Source organism: Arachis hypogaea, chromosome 16 (assembly GCF_003086295.3).
Source record: "Arachis hypogaea cultivar Tifrunner chromosome 16, arahy.Tifrunner.gnm2.J5K5, whole genome shotgun sequence".
In the NCBI taxonomy this organism is placed as follows: Eukaryota; Viridiplantae; Streptophyta; class Magnoliopsida; order Fabales; family Fabaceae; genus Arachis; species Arachis hypogaea.
This window is the reverse complement of record NC_092051.1, coordinates 150956933-150974844: the sequence shown is the minus strand read 5'-3', so window position 1 is coordinate 150974844 and position 17912 is coordinate 150956933. Positions and strand designations below refer to the sequence as shown.

General features: G+C 32.3%; 2 protein-coding genes across 4 annotated transcripts; one reads left to right on the top strand and one right to left on the bottom strand.

The window, feature by feature from the left end:
- The first annotated feature begins 11017 nt into the window (after nucleotides 1-11017).
- LOC140179765 (tubby-like F-box protein 5) lies at nucleotides 11018-14339 on the top strand. 3 transcript variants are annotated; one of them, XM_072219527.1, is made up of 5 exons: nucleotides 11018-11430; nucleotides 11990-12473; nucleotides 12935-13022; nucleotides 13158-13290; nucleotides 13369-14339. In XM_072219527.1, exons 2-5 carry the CDS (start codon nucleotides 12021-12023, stop codon nucleotides 14054-14056), a joined length of 1362 nt encoding a protein of 453 aa, XP_072075628.1. In that variant the 5' UTR covers nucleotides 11018-11430; nucleotides 11990-12020; the 3' UTR covers nucleotides 14057-14339. The 3 variants fall into 3 exon arrangements, with proteins under 3 accessions (XP_072075628.1, XP_072075630.1, XP_072075629.1); XM_072219529.1 differs by having other exon boundaries at nucleotides 11023-11214; XM_072219528.1 differs by having other exon boundaries at nucleotides 11023-11510.
- Nucleotides 14187-16269, bottom strand: LOC112806011 (uncharacterized). The gene has a single exon (XM_025848323.2). It carries the CDS (start codon nucleotides 16267-16269, stop codon nucleotides 14428-14430), a length of 1842 nt encoding a protein of 613 aa, XP_025704108.1. The 3' UTR covers nucleotides 14187-14427.
- Between the last annotated feature and the right edge of the window lie 1643 nt (nucleotides 16270-17912).

Genomic DNA, 17912 nt, shown 5'->3' with positions numbered 1-17912 from the left:
CTTCATACCAACAATCTCTGTGGGATCGACCCTTACTCGCGTAAGGTTTATTACTTGGACGACCCAGTACACTTGCTGGTTAGTTGTGCGAAGTTGTAGTGATCACAATTTCGTCCACCAAGTTTTTGGCGCCGTTGCCGGGGATTGTTCGAGTATGGACAACTGACGGTTCATCTTGTTGCTTAGATTAGGTATTTTTTTTTCTTCAGAGTTCTTAAGAATGAATTCTAGTGTTTCATGATGATCTGTTGAAGTCTGGCTGGCTGTGAAGCCATGTCTAATTCTATTGGACCGAGGTTTCAACTTATCATCACAAGAGCTTGTTGATTTCTATCAATCTTGCTGTTGGAGCAGTGATCTGCTAAGGCTTGGCTGGCCTTTGGCCATGTCTAGTGTTTTGGACCGAAGCTTTCTTTGAAAGCTTGGCTGGCTGTGAAGCCATGTCTAATTCCTGGACCGGAGTCTTAGACTAACACTGCATGATTCCTGGAATTCTCATTAAAAATTTTGATATCTTTTTCCACTTAATTTTCGAAAAATCCAAAAAAATTTACAAAATCATAAAATCTAAAAATATTTCTTGTTTGAGTCTAGTGTCTCATTTTAAGTTTGGTGTCAATTGCATGCATTCATTCATGTGTCTTAAGGATCTTCAAGTAATTCTTGATGATTTCTTACTCTGATCTTTGAATTCTTTTGACTTGAGTGTTTATGTGTCTCATATGCATTCTAATTAGTGTCAGTAGTATACAAACTGCTAAGTTTGGTGTCTTGCATGCATTGTTATTTGATTTCAGTTGCATTTTGATTATTCTTAATTATTAAAATCCCAAAAATATTTTCAATTTGTGTCTTTTCAAGTCAATAATACAGAGAATTGAAGATTCAGAACATACAGCAGAGGAATTATACAGAAAAAGCTGGGCGTTCAAAACGCCCAGTGAAGAAGGACAGACTGGCGTTTAAACGCCAGCCAGGGTGCCTGGTTGGGCGTTTAACGCCCAAAAGGGTAGAGTTTTGGGCATTAAACGCCAGAATGTGCACCATTCTGGGCGTTTAACGCCAGGATGGCACAAGAGGGAAGATTTTGTTTTCAATGCAAATTTTTTCCAAGTTTTCAAACTTTTTCAAAATCAAATCTTTTTCAAATCATATCTTTTCAATCATATGTTTTTAAAATCAATTTCTTTCCATTTTCAAAGATACTTGCTATCAATTAATGATTTGATTCAACATTTCAAGTATGTTGCCTTTTCTGTTGAGAAAGGTTTAATGTTTGAATCATATCTTTTCTTGATAGCCAAGTCATTAATTTTCAAAATCAAATCTTTTTAAAATGTTTTTCAAATCATATCTTCTCAATTACATCTTTTTAAAATCAATCATATCTTCTTAACCACATCTTTTTCAAAATAGTTTTCAATCGAATCTTTTTTATTTCTAATTTCAAAATCTTTTTCAAAAATCACTTGATTTCTTTTCCACTTTTTGTTTTCGAAAATTATCAATCAAAGTTTTTCAAAATGTTTTCAAAATCTTTTACTTAATTTTCGAAAATTACTTCTCTTCTTCTCACATCCTTCTCTTTATGGACTAACACTATCCCTTAATGCAAAATTCGAACTCCATCTTCTTTGATAAGTTCGAATTTTCTACTTCTGCCTTCTATTTTTCTTTTCCTCTGACACCTCAAGGAATCTCTATACTGTGACATAGAGGATTCCACATTTTCTTGTTCTCTTCTCTTTCTTATGAGCAGGAGCAAGGACAAAAGCATTCTTGTTGAGGCTGATCCTGAACCTGAAAGGACCTTGAAGCGAAAACTAAGAGAAGCTAAGGCACAATTCTCTGTAGAGGACCTAACAGAAATCTTCAAAGAAGAAGAACACATGGCAGCCGAAAACAACAACAATGCCAACAATGCAAGGAAGGTGCTGGGCGACTTTACTGCACCTACTCCCGACTTCTATGGGAGAAGCATCTCTATCCCTGCCATTGGAGCAAACAACTTTGAGCTTAAGCCTCAATTAGTTTCTCTAATGCAACAAGAATTGCAAGTTCCATGGACTTCCATTGGAAGATCCTCATCAGTTTTTAGCTGAGTTCTTGCAAATCTGTGACACTGTCAAGACTAATGGGGTTGACCCTGAGGTCTACAGACTTATGCTATTCCCTTTTGCTGTAAGAGACAGAGCTAGAATATGGTTGGACTCACAACCTAAAGAAAGCCTGAACTCTTGGGAAAAGCTAGTCAATGCCTTCTTGGCAAAGTTCTTTCCACCTCAAAAATTGAGTAAGCTTAGAGTGGAAGTCCAAACCTTCAGACAGAAGGAAGGAGAGTCCCTCTATGAAGCTTGGGAAAGATACAAACAATTAATCAGAAAGTGTCCCACTGATATGCTTTCTGAATGGAGCATCATAGGTATTTTCTATGATGGTCTCTCTGAACTATCCAAGATGTCTTTGGATAGCTCTGCTGGAGGATCTCTTCATCTGAAGAAGACGCCTACAGAAGCTCAAGAACTTATTGAAATGGTTGCAAATAACCAATTCATGTACACTTCTGAAAGGAATCCTGTGAACAATGGGACCAATCAGAAGAAAGGAGTTCTTGAGATTGACACTCTGAATGCCATATTGGCTCAGAATAAAATATTGACTCAACAAGTCAATATGATTTCTCAAAGTCTGTCTGGAATGCAAAATGCACCAAGCAGTACTAAGGAAGCTTCATCTAAGGAAGAAGCTTATGATCCTGAGAACCCTTCAATGGAAGAGGTGAATTACATGGGAGAACCCTATGGAAACACCTATAATCCTTCATGGAGAAATCATCCAAATCTCTCATGGAAGGATCAACAGAGACCTCAACAAGGTTTCAACAACAATAATGGTGGAAGAAACAGGTTTAGCAATAGCAAGCCTTTTCCATCATCTTCTCAGCAACAGACAGAGAGTTCTAAGCAGAACACCTCTGACTTAGCAACCATGGTCTCTGATCTCATCAAAACCACTCAAGGTTTCATGATTAAAACAAGGTCCTCCATTAGAAATTTGGAGGCACAAGTAGGTCAGCTGAGCAAAAAAATTACTAAACTCCCTCCTAGTACTCTTCCAAGCAATACAGAAGAAAATCCAAAAGGAGAGTTGACAAATGGATTTTTGCCGGTATAGAAATTATAAAGTAATCAATCGTAGTATAGTCTAAACCGACGCAAAATCCATCATCAAACAATTCTACAATCTATAACCGAGAGTATTAGTCCCGAGTCGTTCTTCCCTAGGAATGCTACAAGAATGCATGTTATTGGTTAAGTGGTCCTTTGTGGCTTGAAGAGTGTGGCATAGAAGTGCTAATAAAAGAGAACAACAATCAATCAATAGTAAAAACCTTGGCCAAGGTTGAACATTGGAAGTTCCATCACTATAATTTCCTTCAATTGTGATAACAAAGGAGTGTTGCTTCACTTAGTCAACCCCTAATTATAGAGGAAAGTCAAGTGAAAGTAACTAACTTGAGTCACAAGTCCTAGTCTTACCCTAGGGAAGTCTAGCTTTAGTGCACTCCAAGTCAATTAGCAATCCTCAATTCTTAATCAACAATTGACATCCATTATTCAAGTGTCTCCAATGACTCAACCACTAGGCCAAGTGAGGGGATACTACTCCATATCTAAAGTTGGCATTTTCTCAAACACTTGGAGAGCGAGAATGAAAGACATAGCAAAATTGAGAGGAAACTTAGAATCAAAGTAATTCAATACAAGAGATTAACAACAATCAACAATGAACAACAATGAAAATAAAATCTTCAATGAATCAATAGAATCCAATCTAAGACTTATGAGAATTGAACAATTACAACACTAATGGAGATTAGAGAAGAGGATCTACAACATGAACAAAGTAAATTGAGAGTTGTAATAGATCTCACCAAGAAATGGTTGAGAATTGAGAAAAATGAAGATGAATCCTAGAGAGAAGTTGGAGTTTCTCTCTCTACAAATGTAACTAACTAAAAATATCTACCTAAGGATCTAAAATTAGTCTATGGATGTGAATGTATGTCAATCCCCTTCAATCCTTGGCTCTTATATGCATTTTGGCGCCAAAGTTGGTTACTAAAGCCTTCCAAAATCACCAGGCACGTGTTGCATTAATGGAGTCATGTGCGATCACCGACGCGTGCGCGCACGGCACGCGTGCGCGTCCCTGGCCGATTTCGCAATGTGCGCGCGAGCGCCCTGTGCGCGTACGCGTGCTTGGCCGAGATCAACTCTTTGGCTTTTTGTGCTTCTCTCCACTTGCATGCTTCCTTCCTTGCTTCCTTTGATCCATGCCTAGCCTATTTCAATCCTGTAATTACTAGCAAACACATCAAGGCATCTTATGGAATCAAAGAGAAATTAGAATTCATCAAAATAAGGATTGAAAAGCATGTTTTTACACTTAGGCACAAATATGGGAGAGATAACAAAACCATGCTAATTCATAGGCTAAATGTGACAAAAGGTTATCAAAAATACTCTAAATTCAATACAAAACAAACCGTCAAATTGGGGTTTGTCAACCTCCCCACACTTAAACCTTAGCATGTCCTCATGCTAAAGTAAGAAGGAACTAAGGGTTATAGCATTTATTGAATGCAACTAAACTATATGAATTCTATCTAAATGCAACTACCTAAAATAAATGCAAATGCTTAATTCAAACATATCAAATTGCCAAGAGAGCATGTGTAAGCACAAGGCTAGGCAATAGGAATTAATTCCAAACCGCAATTGTATTGAATTATCAAAAAGAGTTTAAACTTGCAAGAATATAGATAATATGGGTGAACACATGTGATTGAACTTTTGAACCCTCACCGGATATGTGTATCCGCTCTATTCACTCAAGTGTTTAAGGGTCAATTCACTCAATTCTCTTCTAATCAAGCTTTCCAAAATTTGATTTTCTTCTAACAATCAACACTTATTCAATGCATGCATACATTCATCATGAGGTCTTTCATTTAGGTTGTAATGGGGTTAGGGTCAAGGTAGGATCATTTATGGTTAAGTGGACTAGGATTTGAATCTTTGATTAGCATAGACTTCCCCACCTAACTATGTAATGACCTATACAAGTTCAAACTATTCTAACTACCCATTCTTCACTTTTTCTTACATATTCATGCATTTCCTTTTTGATTCATGACACCTATGCATTGATCCTTTTTTATTGACTTCACTTTGGGGCATTTTGTCCCCTCTTTATTATTTTTTTCTTCTTTTTTTTTTCATATACAATTTTTTCCTTTTCTTTTCTTTTGTTTTTCTCATTTTCACTTTTATTTCTCTTTTTTTTTCATTTCTCTTTTTTTTTCTTTTGTCAAACTATATACAAGAACATCAATGCATAGGGTCTATTCATTTAATCAATACATGAGTATGTACCCAATTCCTAAACATGAAAGTGTACTACCCCTTTTATCCCATCCAATGTTCCCAAGCCTCACCAACTTTGAATAATAAACACTCTCACTAGCCTAGGCTAATCAAAGATCCAAACAGATGGATAGCCGTGCCGTGACAGGGTGCGTTGAACATTTCCACTAAGAGGATGGGAGGTAGCCACTGATAACGGTGAAACCCTTGCATAAGCTTGCCATGGAAAGGAGTAAGAAGGATTGGATGAAGACAGTAGGAAAGCAGAGAGACGGAAAGGACCAAGCATCTCCATACGCTTATCTGAAATTCCCACCAATGAATTACATAAGTATCTCTATCTTTATCTTTATGTTTTATTCGTATATCACCCATATCCATTTGAGTTTGCCTGACTAAGATTTACAAGGTGACCATAGCTTGCTTCATACCAACAATCTCTGTGGGATCGACCCTTACTCGCGTAAGGTTTATTACTTGGACGACCCAGTACACTTGCTGGTTAGTTGTGCGAAGTTGTAGTGATCACAATTTCGTCCACCAAGCGCTAATGTATCTTGCTAATAATACGCGACCTGACATATCATTCGTGGTAAATTTACTAGCAAGATATAATTCCTCTCCAACCAGAAGACATTGGAGTGGAATCAAACAGATCTTTCGATATCTTCATGAAACGGTTGATATGGGATTGTTTTATCTCTATGGATCAAAGTCACAATTAGTTGGCTATGCAGATGCTGGATATTTGTTTGATCCACATTCTTCTTCATTCATGATCTTCAAAATCAAGGGACAATTGATGTCCAACAGATCCGCTCAAGTGATAATTTGGCAGATTTATTCACAAAGTCACTCCCAAAATCTTCTTTTGAAAGATTGGTACATCAGATTGGGATGCGCCAATTTCGAGATATAAAATAATGTGGGTAAGAGGGGGAGACTGTACTCTTTTTTCCTTGGTCAGGTTTTTTTTCATTGGGTTTTTTTTTGACAAGGTTTTTAACGAGGCAGTCCTCATCATAAAGGATATTGTACTCTTTTTTCTTCACTAAAGTCTTTTTTCTATTGAGTTTTTCTTTAGTAAGATTTTAACGAGGCATTATCCTAAATGGTCATCCAAAGAGGAGTGTTGTGATAAGACATGAGGTGGATGTCCATTAATATTTGAGCGACTAACTTTTCCAAGTGAAAAGTTTAGGTTATCAAAAAAAGACTGAATTTAATTCTATCTGAAGATTTAGCTTTTGTATGCTTATAAATAAAAGGCTAAGCCTTAGACAAATATACAACAAACAATAGAAATAGAAACACTCTTCTTTCGTACAAACACAAAGTTACTACATATATAATATTAATAAATATATTAATTACTTTTATTATTATAGTGAAATAATTATATTGATAAATATAAATATTAAAATTTTCTATTTATATTTTATATTATCTTCTTTATTTATTCTACAACAATTATCCAATTTAAATGAATCAAATTTAATCGATTGAGAGTTTTCAAATTCACTAAAATCCAAGCAAGCCATTTGGGCTGTCACCTGTGCATTGAGTTTGAGCGTTGAGGAGACCAAATCCGAAATTGAAAAACAAAAATTGTAATAATGAAATAAGGATAGAGCATGGGCACGTGTGCTAGGGCCAATGTTCTTGATAGTGACACACCTTAGCTTTCATCAACTTACCACTAATGTAATCTACAAAACTATGTACAAGTTTCATAGTCCTTAATTTGTTTAGAAAATCCCTTTATTAGGAAAATCTCTTGAAGTGGAAAGTTCTACTTTAGGTTTCATTATATGCTTAAATTATTGTTTTAAATAAAAATTTTCAATAATTATATATAATTAATTAATTAATCATTTCATACAATTAAAACTAATTAGCTGTTTTAGAGATGATGAAAATATGTTATATGATTGATTAATATTGTATAACTTATTTACTCTGAATTATTAAAAAGTTCATCACTTAATAAAAGAATTTAATGATAATAAAAAATATTTTTTCTTTAAAAATTCCTTTTATTACTTAAAACAAGGAAAGAAGAAAAAGCATGAGTATAAAACAAAAAAAATAAAAAATGATAAAATTAAACATATTAAAGTATTAACATGAGTGATGAGTACATAATTATTTAACAAAAAAATTTAAGAGCTATTAGAATTTATTATTTTTTATTAATAATTTTTAGTTATTAATCTAATTTTTTAATTTAATAATTTAATTAAATATTTTAACTCAAATTTTTAAATATTATTAACTAACTGTTAATAAAAAATAATAAATTCTATTGTGCTGTAACATTTATCATTGTTTAATTTAGGCTTAATTACTCTGTTGGTTTCTATAATTTCGTGAAATTTTCAATTAAGTCTTTATATTTTTTTTAATTGGGTCCCTACACTAAATATTTTTTTTTCAATTAAGTCTTTTTAGTAGTAATTGGCTTAATTTTATAGGGACCCAACTAAAAAAAAGAATTGATATAAAGATCTAAATAAAAGAAAAAAAAAGTATAGGAATCTAATTAAAAGAAAAAAATTTTGACCCAAGAATTCAATTAAAAAAAATATAGAAACCTAATTGAAAATTTCACGAAACTAGAGAATCACATAGTCATTAAACCTTTAATTTAACACTACCTATCAAAGATGATTATAATGGCTAATTTGAAAAGATTTTCCACCTAAGAAAATTTGCCCTTATGAAATAGAAAATGAGTCCCCTCTGGACAGAAATTAATGTAGACATAAATAAGAGAAAGGTAGGTATATATATAAAATTATATATAGCAATAATATCTTATGACCTTTACCTAAATCCAGGAAGAAGGAGAAATTGTGAGAATGAATCAAGAGAAGAGGTTTGAGAAGAAAATGACATCAATTCATGGTTCATATTTCCTCATCTTCCATCATTTTCATGAATCAGCCTTTTCACATACAACCATATTAATAGTCAAGTCTTTACTTTTTGACCATAACTAGAGATGATGGGAGAGTTTGTGACCCTTAAACACTTTCAATTTGGAAACTTGATGAGATAAATTAAAGAGAAATATTTCAACTCGCTCTTTAAAAAGATTTTAATGGGATGCTTTAATTTAATTTCTAAACAAATTTTTGTATCAGTTTTCAAAACCCTATTTTGTTAGATAAATCAGTTTAGAGAATTAATTAATATGAAAATTTTAATTTTTTTAAAGATTATTATTATTATATCTTTATTAAATAACAATAAAAATTAATTTATCAAATAAAATAAAATGTTAGAAACTAATTTCGCAATTAAAATTTGTTGATGATTAAAATATTCGATTAAAAAGTAAAAACTTTTTGGGCAGTGATTTGGAATATAACTTTAAATTAAAATTACATTAATAAATGAAAGGACCAAGGGTTGCATCATTTTTTTTTTCATTTAAATGGAAAACTACATTATTGAATTGGCAGTGGTTGCTCAAGTTATTTGTCTTAGTTTTTTTTTTTTTTATGACATTTGTCTCTTAGTTTATATATATATGATTTACTATAAAAGAACTGTTATTTTTATTTTTTACACAACATTTTTTAGATACCTTTTTGACATATTTTGTATCCATTATCCATCATTAGATTAGATATGATGAATACTTATATATTGTAAAGCACATTATTAGGAGATATAATATTTCTAAGATATTATTATCTACCGTTAAATAAACATCCATAATGTGTACTTTAAATCAAACATCCATAATCATTATTTTTTATTTTCATATAACTTTTAAATATAATAAATCAATGTAAGTAATTATAATTATGTACAAGTATTTCTCAATAAATAAAGTTTAAAACTTCACTTGATCTTATTTTTTCACATTTTTCCGATAATAAATAAGAATATATTAACACAATATATGTTGATAACAATATCATAATATTAAAATAATATTACTCTTTGTGAATATTATTATTGGCTACTCCATTGAAGGAATACTAGTTGGGTGTTCATTCGATATTGTACTTTCTCTTTGGAGAGCACAAAACTATACATAAACACAAAATCAAAGTGACATACAGCTGTTTACACTGTAATCAAAGTATATAGAATCAAATATAGCTCAACAAACAAGAAAATAAAAAATGAAACCGAGGACTATGGTAAGTAGGGGTGGCAATGGTAAAATATAGTTAGGTTTGGATTTAATCCTAATTTTAATCTTGGGTTAAAAATATTTTAACTTTAATTTTATTTATTTTTAATCCGTAAATATTTGATCCAATCCGTGGGTTATAAAAAAGATGTAATATTATTATATAATTTGGTAATAATTTAAAATAAAATTAATTTTTATATAAAAAATTAAATTATTTATTAATTATCCTTTCTTAATGATTAAAATTTTTTTGTATTTAGTAAAAAGTTTTTAATTTAATATCTATTTAAAATATATTTAAGGTGCATGTTACCATCTCTAATGATAATAAAAATAAAATAAAACAAAATAAAATAAAACAAAATTGAATAATATTATTTGAATATCTAAAATATGACATTTATAAGATTTAATGTTTGTTGAAGGTTGTTTATAAAATATGAATAAACTACTAAAATGGTATTCAAATATTTATATTACTGACAAAACGAATTTAAAAAATGCTAACGGCAAAGAAATTTTCGAAAGACTTAAAAATGGGACAAAAAAATATATATTTTAAAAAAATATTTTAAAGATTATATTTTGATGTAAATTTTTGTAATTATTATTAAATAAATAAGATCTCTTTATATTTAAAATTTAATAATTTTATGTCAAGTAATTTTTTAAAAAAAATTTAACTGTGAATGATAATATTTCCTCGAAAATTAAAAAAAAATAGAGATCAAATTTTGATTTTTTTTTTTGATTGTGAATGATAACATTTTTTTAAAAATTAAAAAAAATTAAAAATATCAAGATTTGTTATGATTTTGTTTGCACCTTCTAGATATTTATTTAAATATTATCACAAAAAATTAGATCAAATAGATAAATCATTTGTTAAATATAAATTTTTTTTGTCACTTACAAAAAATATAATATTTATTAATTATTTTTGTCCCATTTTAAAATCATTTAGAGATTATTTTGTTAATAACAATTTTCAGAAATTTCTTTTTAGCGTTTAAATCTTTTGGGTATCAAATTGATAGTTAACCCATAAAATATCTATAATAACTTGAATGAAGAAGAATCCCATTAAAATTTAACAATTGTAAAGTAAATATATAAACAAAGTATATAAGAATTGGATATTATAAAGCATTTAATCCTTTTTAAGTGAATTTTATAATTTTAAATTTTCAAAACTAAAAATAAATGCATACATGACTTGTTTGCAAGTAAATTTTTCATTACAAAAAATATTTTCCAAAAGAGAATTGAAGGAGACAAGATCTTATGGATTGCTTTGACCAAGCACTATTGAACCGTTGGATTAGTCTTAGAATTGAGTAACAAAATTCATGGTATCAATCTTAGAAAGATTCATTATCTTCAAGGTGGTCCCCACTTCCCACATGTTACAACCATTGTTTTTTTTGCATACACTGAATCATGATTCAGACTCAAAACTGGTTCCAATTTTTATTGAAACTGTGCATGCAGTAGCACTTGCATATTTTGGGTCTAGCATTGCAGAGAGCAAAAGCATTTTCCTTTAAGCCATTTCTATTTCTTAAAAAAAAAAAAAAGAAAGAAAAAATTTGATTCTTTGAAAGAAACCCAAAAACCAAAAGGCACAAAAGGGTGTGTATGATGTGATTCCAATTTTTCTAGTTTTAGTTTTTATCCACAAGCTTTGTTTTGTTAAGTTATAAAAGTAATTAAATTATATTAATTATATATGTGTAACTTATAAGCTATAAACTCATCACAACAACAACCACAAACAAACCTTGTTCATCTTCCTCTTCTTTCTCACCTTTTGGTTTGTTCAAGGCATTGGCTTTTGAAGTTTTTGAGGTACAAGTTTTTGTTCAATTCTCACACATTCCCCCTCTTTTTGTGTCTTCTCTGCTCATTTTCTAGGACCTTGTCTCATGGTACACTCATCTATATCTCTAAACCTTTGTGCCTTTTCCTTCTTTTCATTTTTAAAGTTTCAAGGGTGGGAACTTTTGTTTGATTATGGTTTTTTAATAATCTTGTTTATCTAAACCCCTACCCCATGATGCATTTCACTCTAAATAAATTATTATTAGTGATATTGCATTAATATAAGCAACTATGTCTCGATCTAAATTAATCCAATTTCTAATAATAGACTAAATATTTAGCTCAGATCCTAATATTTGGACTCCAATACAAATTCAATTGGACCAAATTAGTCAAATTACTAGTAATAACATTTCATACACACACACACACACACACACATATATATATATATATATATATATATATATATATATAGATAAGTCTAAGTTCATTAAGTTAACCATAAATGTTCTATAGCTCTATAATATACTTTGGTTTCTTCTTCTTCTTCTTTCTGATTCTTGTTTTCAAACATTACTGGCAGTCATATTAGTTCTATTGCTTCTAATAAGCCAATGATGAAGCCATTGAAGAATATTGTGAAGGAGCTCAAGGAGATTGGAGAAAGCATTAGCAACATGTATAGAAACAACAACAACAACAAGCATAATGCTCATCATCATCATCATCATCATCATAGGCATGGAAAATCACACATTGCACCCGAATGTTCATCACCAATATCATCATTATCATCATCACCATCACAATCATCATTATTATCAGTAACAGTACCAGCATGCTCTTCAGCCATGGCAGCAAGAGATCAGAGCAGATGGGCTAACTTGCCACCTGAGTTGCTGTTAGACATAATCAAAAGGGTGGAAGGAAGTGAAACTTCATGGCCTTCTAGAAGAGTGGTTGTGGCATGTGCCTCAGTTTGCAGAACTTGGAGACAGATAACAAAGGATGTGGTTAAGACACCAGAACAGTGTGGTTGGATCACTTTCCCTATATCTCTCAAGCAGGTATTTTTCTTTTCATTTATTTTATTTCATTCTATGCCTTTTCAATAAGTTAAATCAATTTTAATAATTTCTATTAACTCATAAGATTTACTATTTAAATCATGTTATAAATCAGCCACTAAAATCAATCATCAATGTATTTATGTATAAAGACATGTGTGGTTTAATTTATTTTTAATATGTATTTATATTTCAGTATATATTTTATATTAGTGGCGAACTTTGGTAGTTGATTTTAATTTTGATATACACGTAGCATAGCTACGTTTAGTTTACTCCTCTAGATCAGATAAAGAATTTGTATTGCTATATTGTTTGATACATGTAGTCGAGCTCAGATAAGGCGGCTTCAAATGTTGTTGTTTTATTTAACTTTTCAGTTTCCTATCTGGTTATTTTGTTTCAAGATTGAAAGAATATTGTTACATTATAGTAATTTATGATTAATAATGTTGTATCAGCCTGGTCCAAGAGACACTCCAATACAGTGTTTTATTAAGAGAGAAAGGGCCTCTTCAACATATTGTTTATACCTTGGTCTCAGCCCTGGTAATATTCATTGTTCTCAATCATTTATTTTCTTCTTGTAAATAATTCTGTTAACAATGAATGATGTTTATTCTATCATGAAACTCTAGTCTTGAACTTATTTTGTGGTTCAAAATCCCTTCCAATGTTTTGCAGCTCCTTCTGGTGATATGAGCAAACTACTACTGGCTGCAAAGAAGATTAGAAGGGCAACATGTACCGAATTCTTCATATCATTGGTCGCGGACGATTTCTCGCGAGCTAGCACTACTTACATCGGAAAACTAAGGTTAGATTAGTCCAATAAATCTTCAGTTATGACCAATGAATTGTTCTGCTGTTTACTTGATCTGCAAGCAATCAACAGGTCTAATTTTCTTGGCACCAAGTTCATGATCTTGGATGGTCAGCCTTCACTCGATCCTTCTTTGCTTCAATCGAATTGCAAATCGCAGCAAAGAGTACACCTGAAACAGGTTCTTCCAAGAGTTGCTGCTTCTTCTTCTTCTGCTAACTATAATGTAGCAACAGTCTCTTACGAACTCAATGTTCTGAGAACAAGAGGGCCGAGGCGAATGCGATGTGCAATGCATTCAATCCCTGTATCATCAATCCAAGAAGGAGGAACTGCTCCAACTCCTTTAAATTTCACCAATTTCTTGAATGATCATGAATGTACTACTCTGTCTCTCTCCAAAGCGAAGAAGCCAGTAACTGAAACCGGGTCAGCTAGTACTCTCAGTACTCCAGAATCAAGCCATTGTGCAAGAGAACTTGTTTTGAAAAACAAGGCTCCTAGATGGCATGAGCAACTTCAATGTTGGTGCTTGAATTTCAAGGGCAGAGTCACAGTTGCGTCTGTTAAGAACTTTCAGCTTGTAGCAGCTGTAGAGCCTTCTCAAAATGTTTCGACTGCGGAACAAGAGAAAGTGATACTACAATTTGGAAAGATTGGGAAGGACATATTCACCATGGATTACCGGTATCCCCTTTCGGCCTTTCAAGCCTTCGCAATCTGTTTAAGCAGCTTCGACACCAAACCGGCTTGCGAATGATCACAATGTATCTTGCAAGAAAAGAAAAGAGAGAATCTGGTCAAACAAATCTTGTTCTAATGAGTGCTTTCATTCTCAAGTTTCTTAGTTTTGTAACATCATAAGAGACATTTGCAAAGTAATCTCAATGTACTGAATATCTTTCCATTTTAATTTTCTTGTATATGAGCAATTTCCAAATAAAAGTGACATTGCACAAGTGTATGTTGTTAAACTCATATGATCTTTTGTCTAAGTTCAATGTATCAATATCTAATGCAAATAACACTTAATCCTTATTTTTTATATGTTACAATATCTTATACAAACTATGTTTATTCTTTCATATATTCCTCTACAAATGATGAAGAATTCCAGGTCTTTGATCATCTTTAGGTGATTGAACCATGAACCATCACTGAATTGTTGATACTTTGAATGTTGCTGTTGACATAAGCCATCCCAAATGCATCATCCTTGGTTAAATCTTTCTCAGTGTTTCCATCCATGTCTGTGATTACCTGGGAGCTCTGTTCCGGCTCGCCCTCTTCGGCCTCATCGGCCTCATTCTTCGCCAAATTATCAACTTCCATTGTGGCTCCTCTGTTCTCCCCAGCCAGTGTCACAACCTGTGTTTGTTCCTCAGTGGATAGTTTGTGAACAAACTTCGAAACATCGCCTACGATGCCTTTATGAAATGCAGCCTTTTCTGGTGAGATGCTTGACATAAACTTGGAAGTTGCAAACATCAAGTTTCTCTCTACTACTCGTTGTGTTCTGCATCGCGGACGAAACACCTCAGAGAATGGATCCTTATTGCTCTTTGTTCCTGAACTAGATGCTATGGTATGTAGAATTGGTTGGCTAGTGGATATGCCTTTGGATTTTCTTGCTTTAACATGTTCATGGACCTCTTTCTCCTTTTCTTGAGGCTCAAGTAACTTGCTTTGTGGTTTCAAAGAGGGCTTGGAACTCTCAGCAGCACCATGCAAATCAAACTTCTTTTCTGTCGATGTTGTTTGTTCCATTTCATGTCTAGAAGATTCCTCAGGCAACTTTGGGATGGTATTCAATGGTGACTTCATCTTAAGCTCAGCTTCTTTCGGCAACGCCAAAAGGGATTGATCAGAGGTTGGTTCATGATGAAAAGAGACAGCTTTTGATTCGGTTTCTTGAGAGGCAAGTAATGGAGGCAAAGTGCTTTCTTGAATACTTGGCTGATCAAAGGTTGGTTCAGTTTTAGAAATTGGAGATGAAGACTTAAAAGAGGTTTCTGGTTCAAATTCTTGAGGCACAGGCTCAAGCTCAGACACAGCCTCAACAATTTTCTCTTTTTCCCCTTGAGAACTAGGCAATGCAGGCAGAGTTCTTTCGTCAGCATCGCGCATTAACGCCTCGCTGGTTCGCGCTGCTAAAGGAGGTAATTGAGGAGGTGGAGGTTCATCAAAGGTTGGTTCGGTTTTAGAAACTGGAGATGAAGGCTTAAAAGAAGTTTGTGATTTGAAATCTGGAGGCTGTGTTGGCATCTGAGGTGAATTGGGGATGGTTTTCAAAGGTGATTTTGCTTTTGTTTCGGTTTCTTGAGGCACAGGCTCAAACTCAGACACTGCCTCTACAATCTTCTCTTCTTCCTCTTCAGAATCAGGCAATGCAGGCAGAGTTCTTTCTTCAGTGTCGCGCTTTAACGCCTCGCTGGTTGGCTCTGCTAATGGAGGCAATTGAGAAGTAGGAGGTTGATTAGAAGCTGGTTCGGTTTTAGAGACTTGTTGCTGAGAGTCTTGAGGCTCAATTGACATTATCTTTGGCTCAGAGACATCCTTGTTTTCCTCTTCTTGTTCAGGCCTTGTGGTTTCTTGGGTAGCAAGCTTTGGTGGAGTCTTGGGAGAAGAGGACACTATAGAATGTTGGAGTAATGGTGATGGTGATGGAGTGTGAAATGGTGTTGAAGTTTTGGATGGAGAAGGTTGTGGAGTGTGATATGGTGTTGAAGCTTTTGATGGAGAAGGAACTGAAGATTCAATCATCACAGAAGTAGTTGTTGGCTTTTCAGGAATCTCTATTATTGGAGGCTTAGGTGGTGGTGAAGGTGCTCTTTGAATTGGTACATCTGTGTCTGAATCTTTGGTAGATTTTGTTTTGCCTTTCGGACGGCGTGGCCGTTCAGTACTCGGCCCGCCGATAGGCGCAAACGGCCACGGAATCCTTAGCCGGAAGGATTGCCTTTTAAGAGTCATGGATGATAGTTAATTTAAAATCAGATGACACAAAAGAATGATGAATTTTTTTGCTCGTGTTTGTCTTTGAATGCAATGCTGCAAATTGCAGTCATGCATTTATTTGAATGTATATATATAAACTAAGGATACAAGTTATACCTTACATGAATTATGGGACTCTTTATTACTTGTGCTCACAGTTTCTTTTTGCTTCTTTTTGGAGCATTTTCTTATTGATTCCATTTAAAAAGTTGACATTGTTCTTTCTTTGGTTAGACTAATGTTTTAAGGACATTGACGTCGACATAGGACATGATATGGAATACGTGAATACACTAATTTTAATTTTTTGTGAATCGTAGAGATATAATATACATATAAAACAGTCATATTAGGTGTATATCAAAATTAATTATCAGTATAAAATACACATGAGAATACTAACTTATTTTAGTGACTAATTTTAGTATGCAAATAATATTTTTGATTAAATATAAAATATTTTTTTGATAAATTATAATAATATCTTAATATTTTATTGATATTAATGTAGAGTATAATTTTTAAGTATTTTTTTTTCAAAGACAAAGAATTTTATTCATTAGAATAGAATTGCAAAAAAAGCCAAACTATTAGGCTAGTGCAAACAGAATTGGGTTCTCCCAAACGTACTCAAAAGAGTACAATAATAATACTTAATTTAAAATAAGAAATAACACTTTAATATGGGATCACATTTATTTGAGTGTATATATATAAACTAAGGATACAAGTTATACCTTACATGAATTATGGGACTCCTTATTACTTGTGCTCACAGTTTCTTTTTGCTTTTTTTTTTGGGAGCACTTTCTTATTGATTCCATTTAAAAAGTTGACATTGTTCTTGCCTTGGTTAGACTAATGTTTTAAGGACATTGACGTTGACATAGGACATGATATGGAATACGTGAATATACTAATTTTAATTTTTTGTGAATCGTAGAAATATAATATACATACAAAACAGTCATATTAGGTGTATATCAAAATTAGCTATCAGTGTAAAATACACATGAAAATATTAGCTTATTTTAGTGACTAATTTTAGTATGCAAATAATATTTTTGATTAAATATAAAACATTTTTTTTGATAAATTATAATAATATCTTAATATTTTATTGATATTAATGTAGAGTATAATTTTTAAGTATTTTTTTTTCAAAAACAAAGAATTTTATTTATTAGAATAGAATTGCAAAAAAAAGTCCAACTATTAGACTAGTGCAAACAAAATTGAAGTTCTCCCAAACGTACTCAAAAGAGTACAATAATAATACTTAATTTAAAATAGGAAATAACACTTCAATGTGGGATCGCAGCATTTCTGAAGAAGCTTTAATGCAGAAGCGGCGATGGAATCCAATGACAGGGATTCTTAATTTCTAAGTATTTTTAATGTCTTGTTTAATTATACAAAGCATTTAAGATAATAATATATACTATTTTTAAATTTATTTAAAAAATATAAGTCAACAATAAAGTTAAATGTCAATATGTGATAATATTTTAGTGTATCCAAAATATATTTAACACGCGAATACGAATACGACGATTCAATAAAATGTCCCTGTTCATAGCTTAAAACACACTATGCTAGAGGAAATAAAATTTCTTACC

Excerpts from the sequence above, each read along its gene's own strand:
- LOC140179765 (XM_072219527.1), top strand. The coding sequence starts at position 12,021 with ATGATGAAGCCATTGAAGAATATTGTGAAGGAGCTCAAGGAGATTGGA. Across the intron at positions 13,023-13,157 it reads ATACCTTGGTCTCAGCCCTG|CTCCTTCTGGTGATATGAGC; the intron begins GTAATATTCATT and ends AATGTTTTGCAG. Across the intron at positions 13,291-13,368 it reads ACTTACATCGGAAAACTAAG|GTCTAATTTTCTTGGCACCA; the intron begins GTTAGATTAGTC and ends AGCAATCAACAG.
- LOC112806011 (XM_025848323.2), bottom strand. The coding sequence starts at position 16,269 with ATGACTCTTAAAAGGCAATCCTTCCGGCTAAGGATTCCGTGGCCGTTT.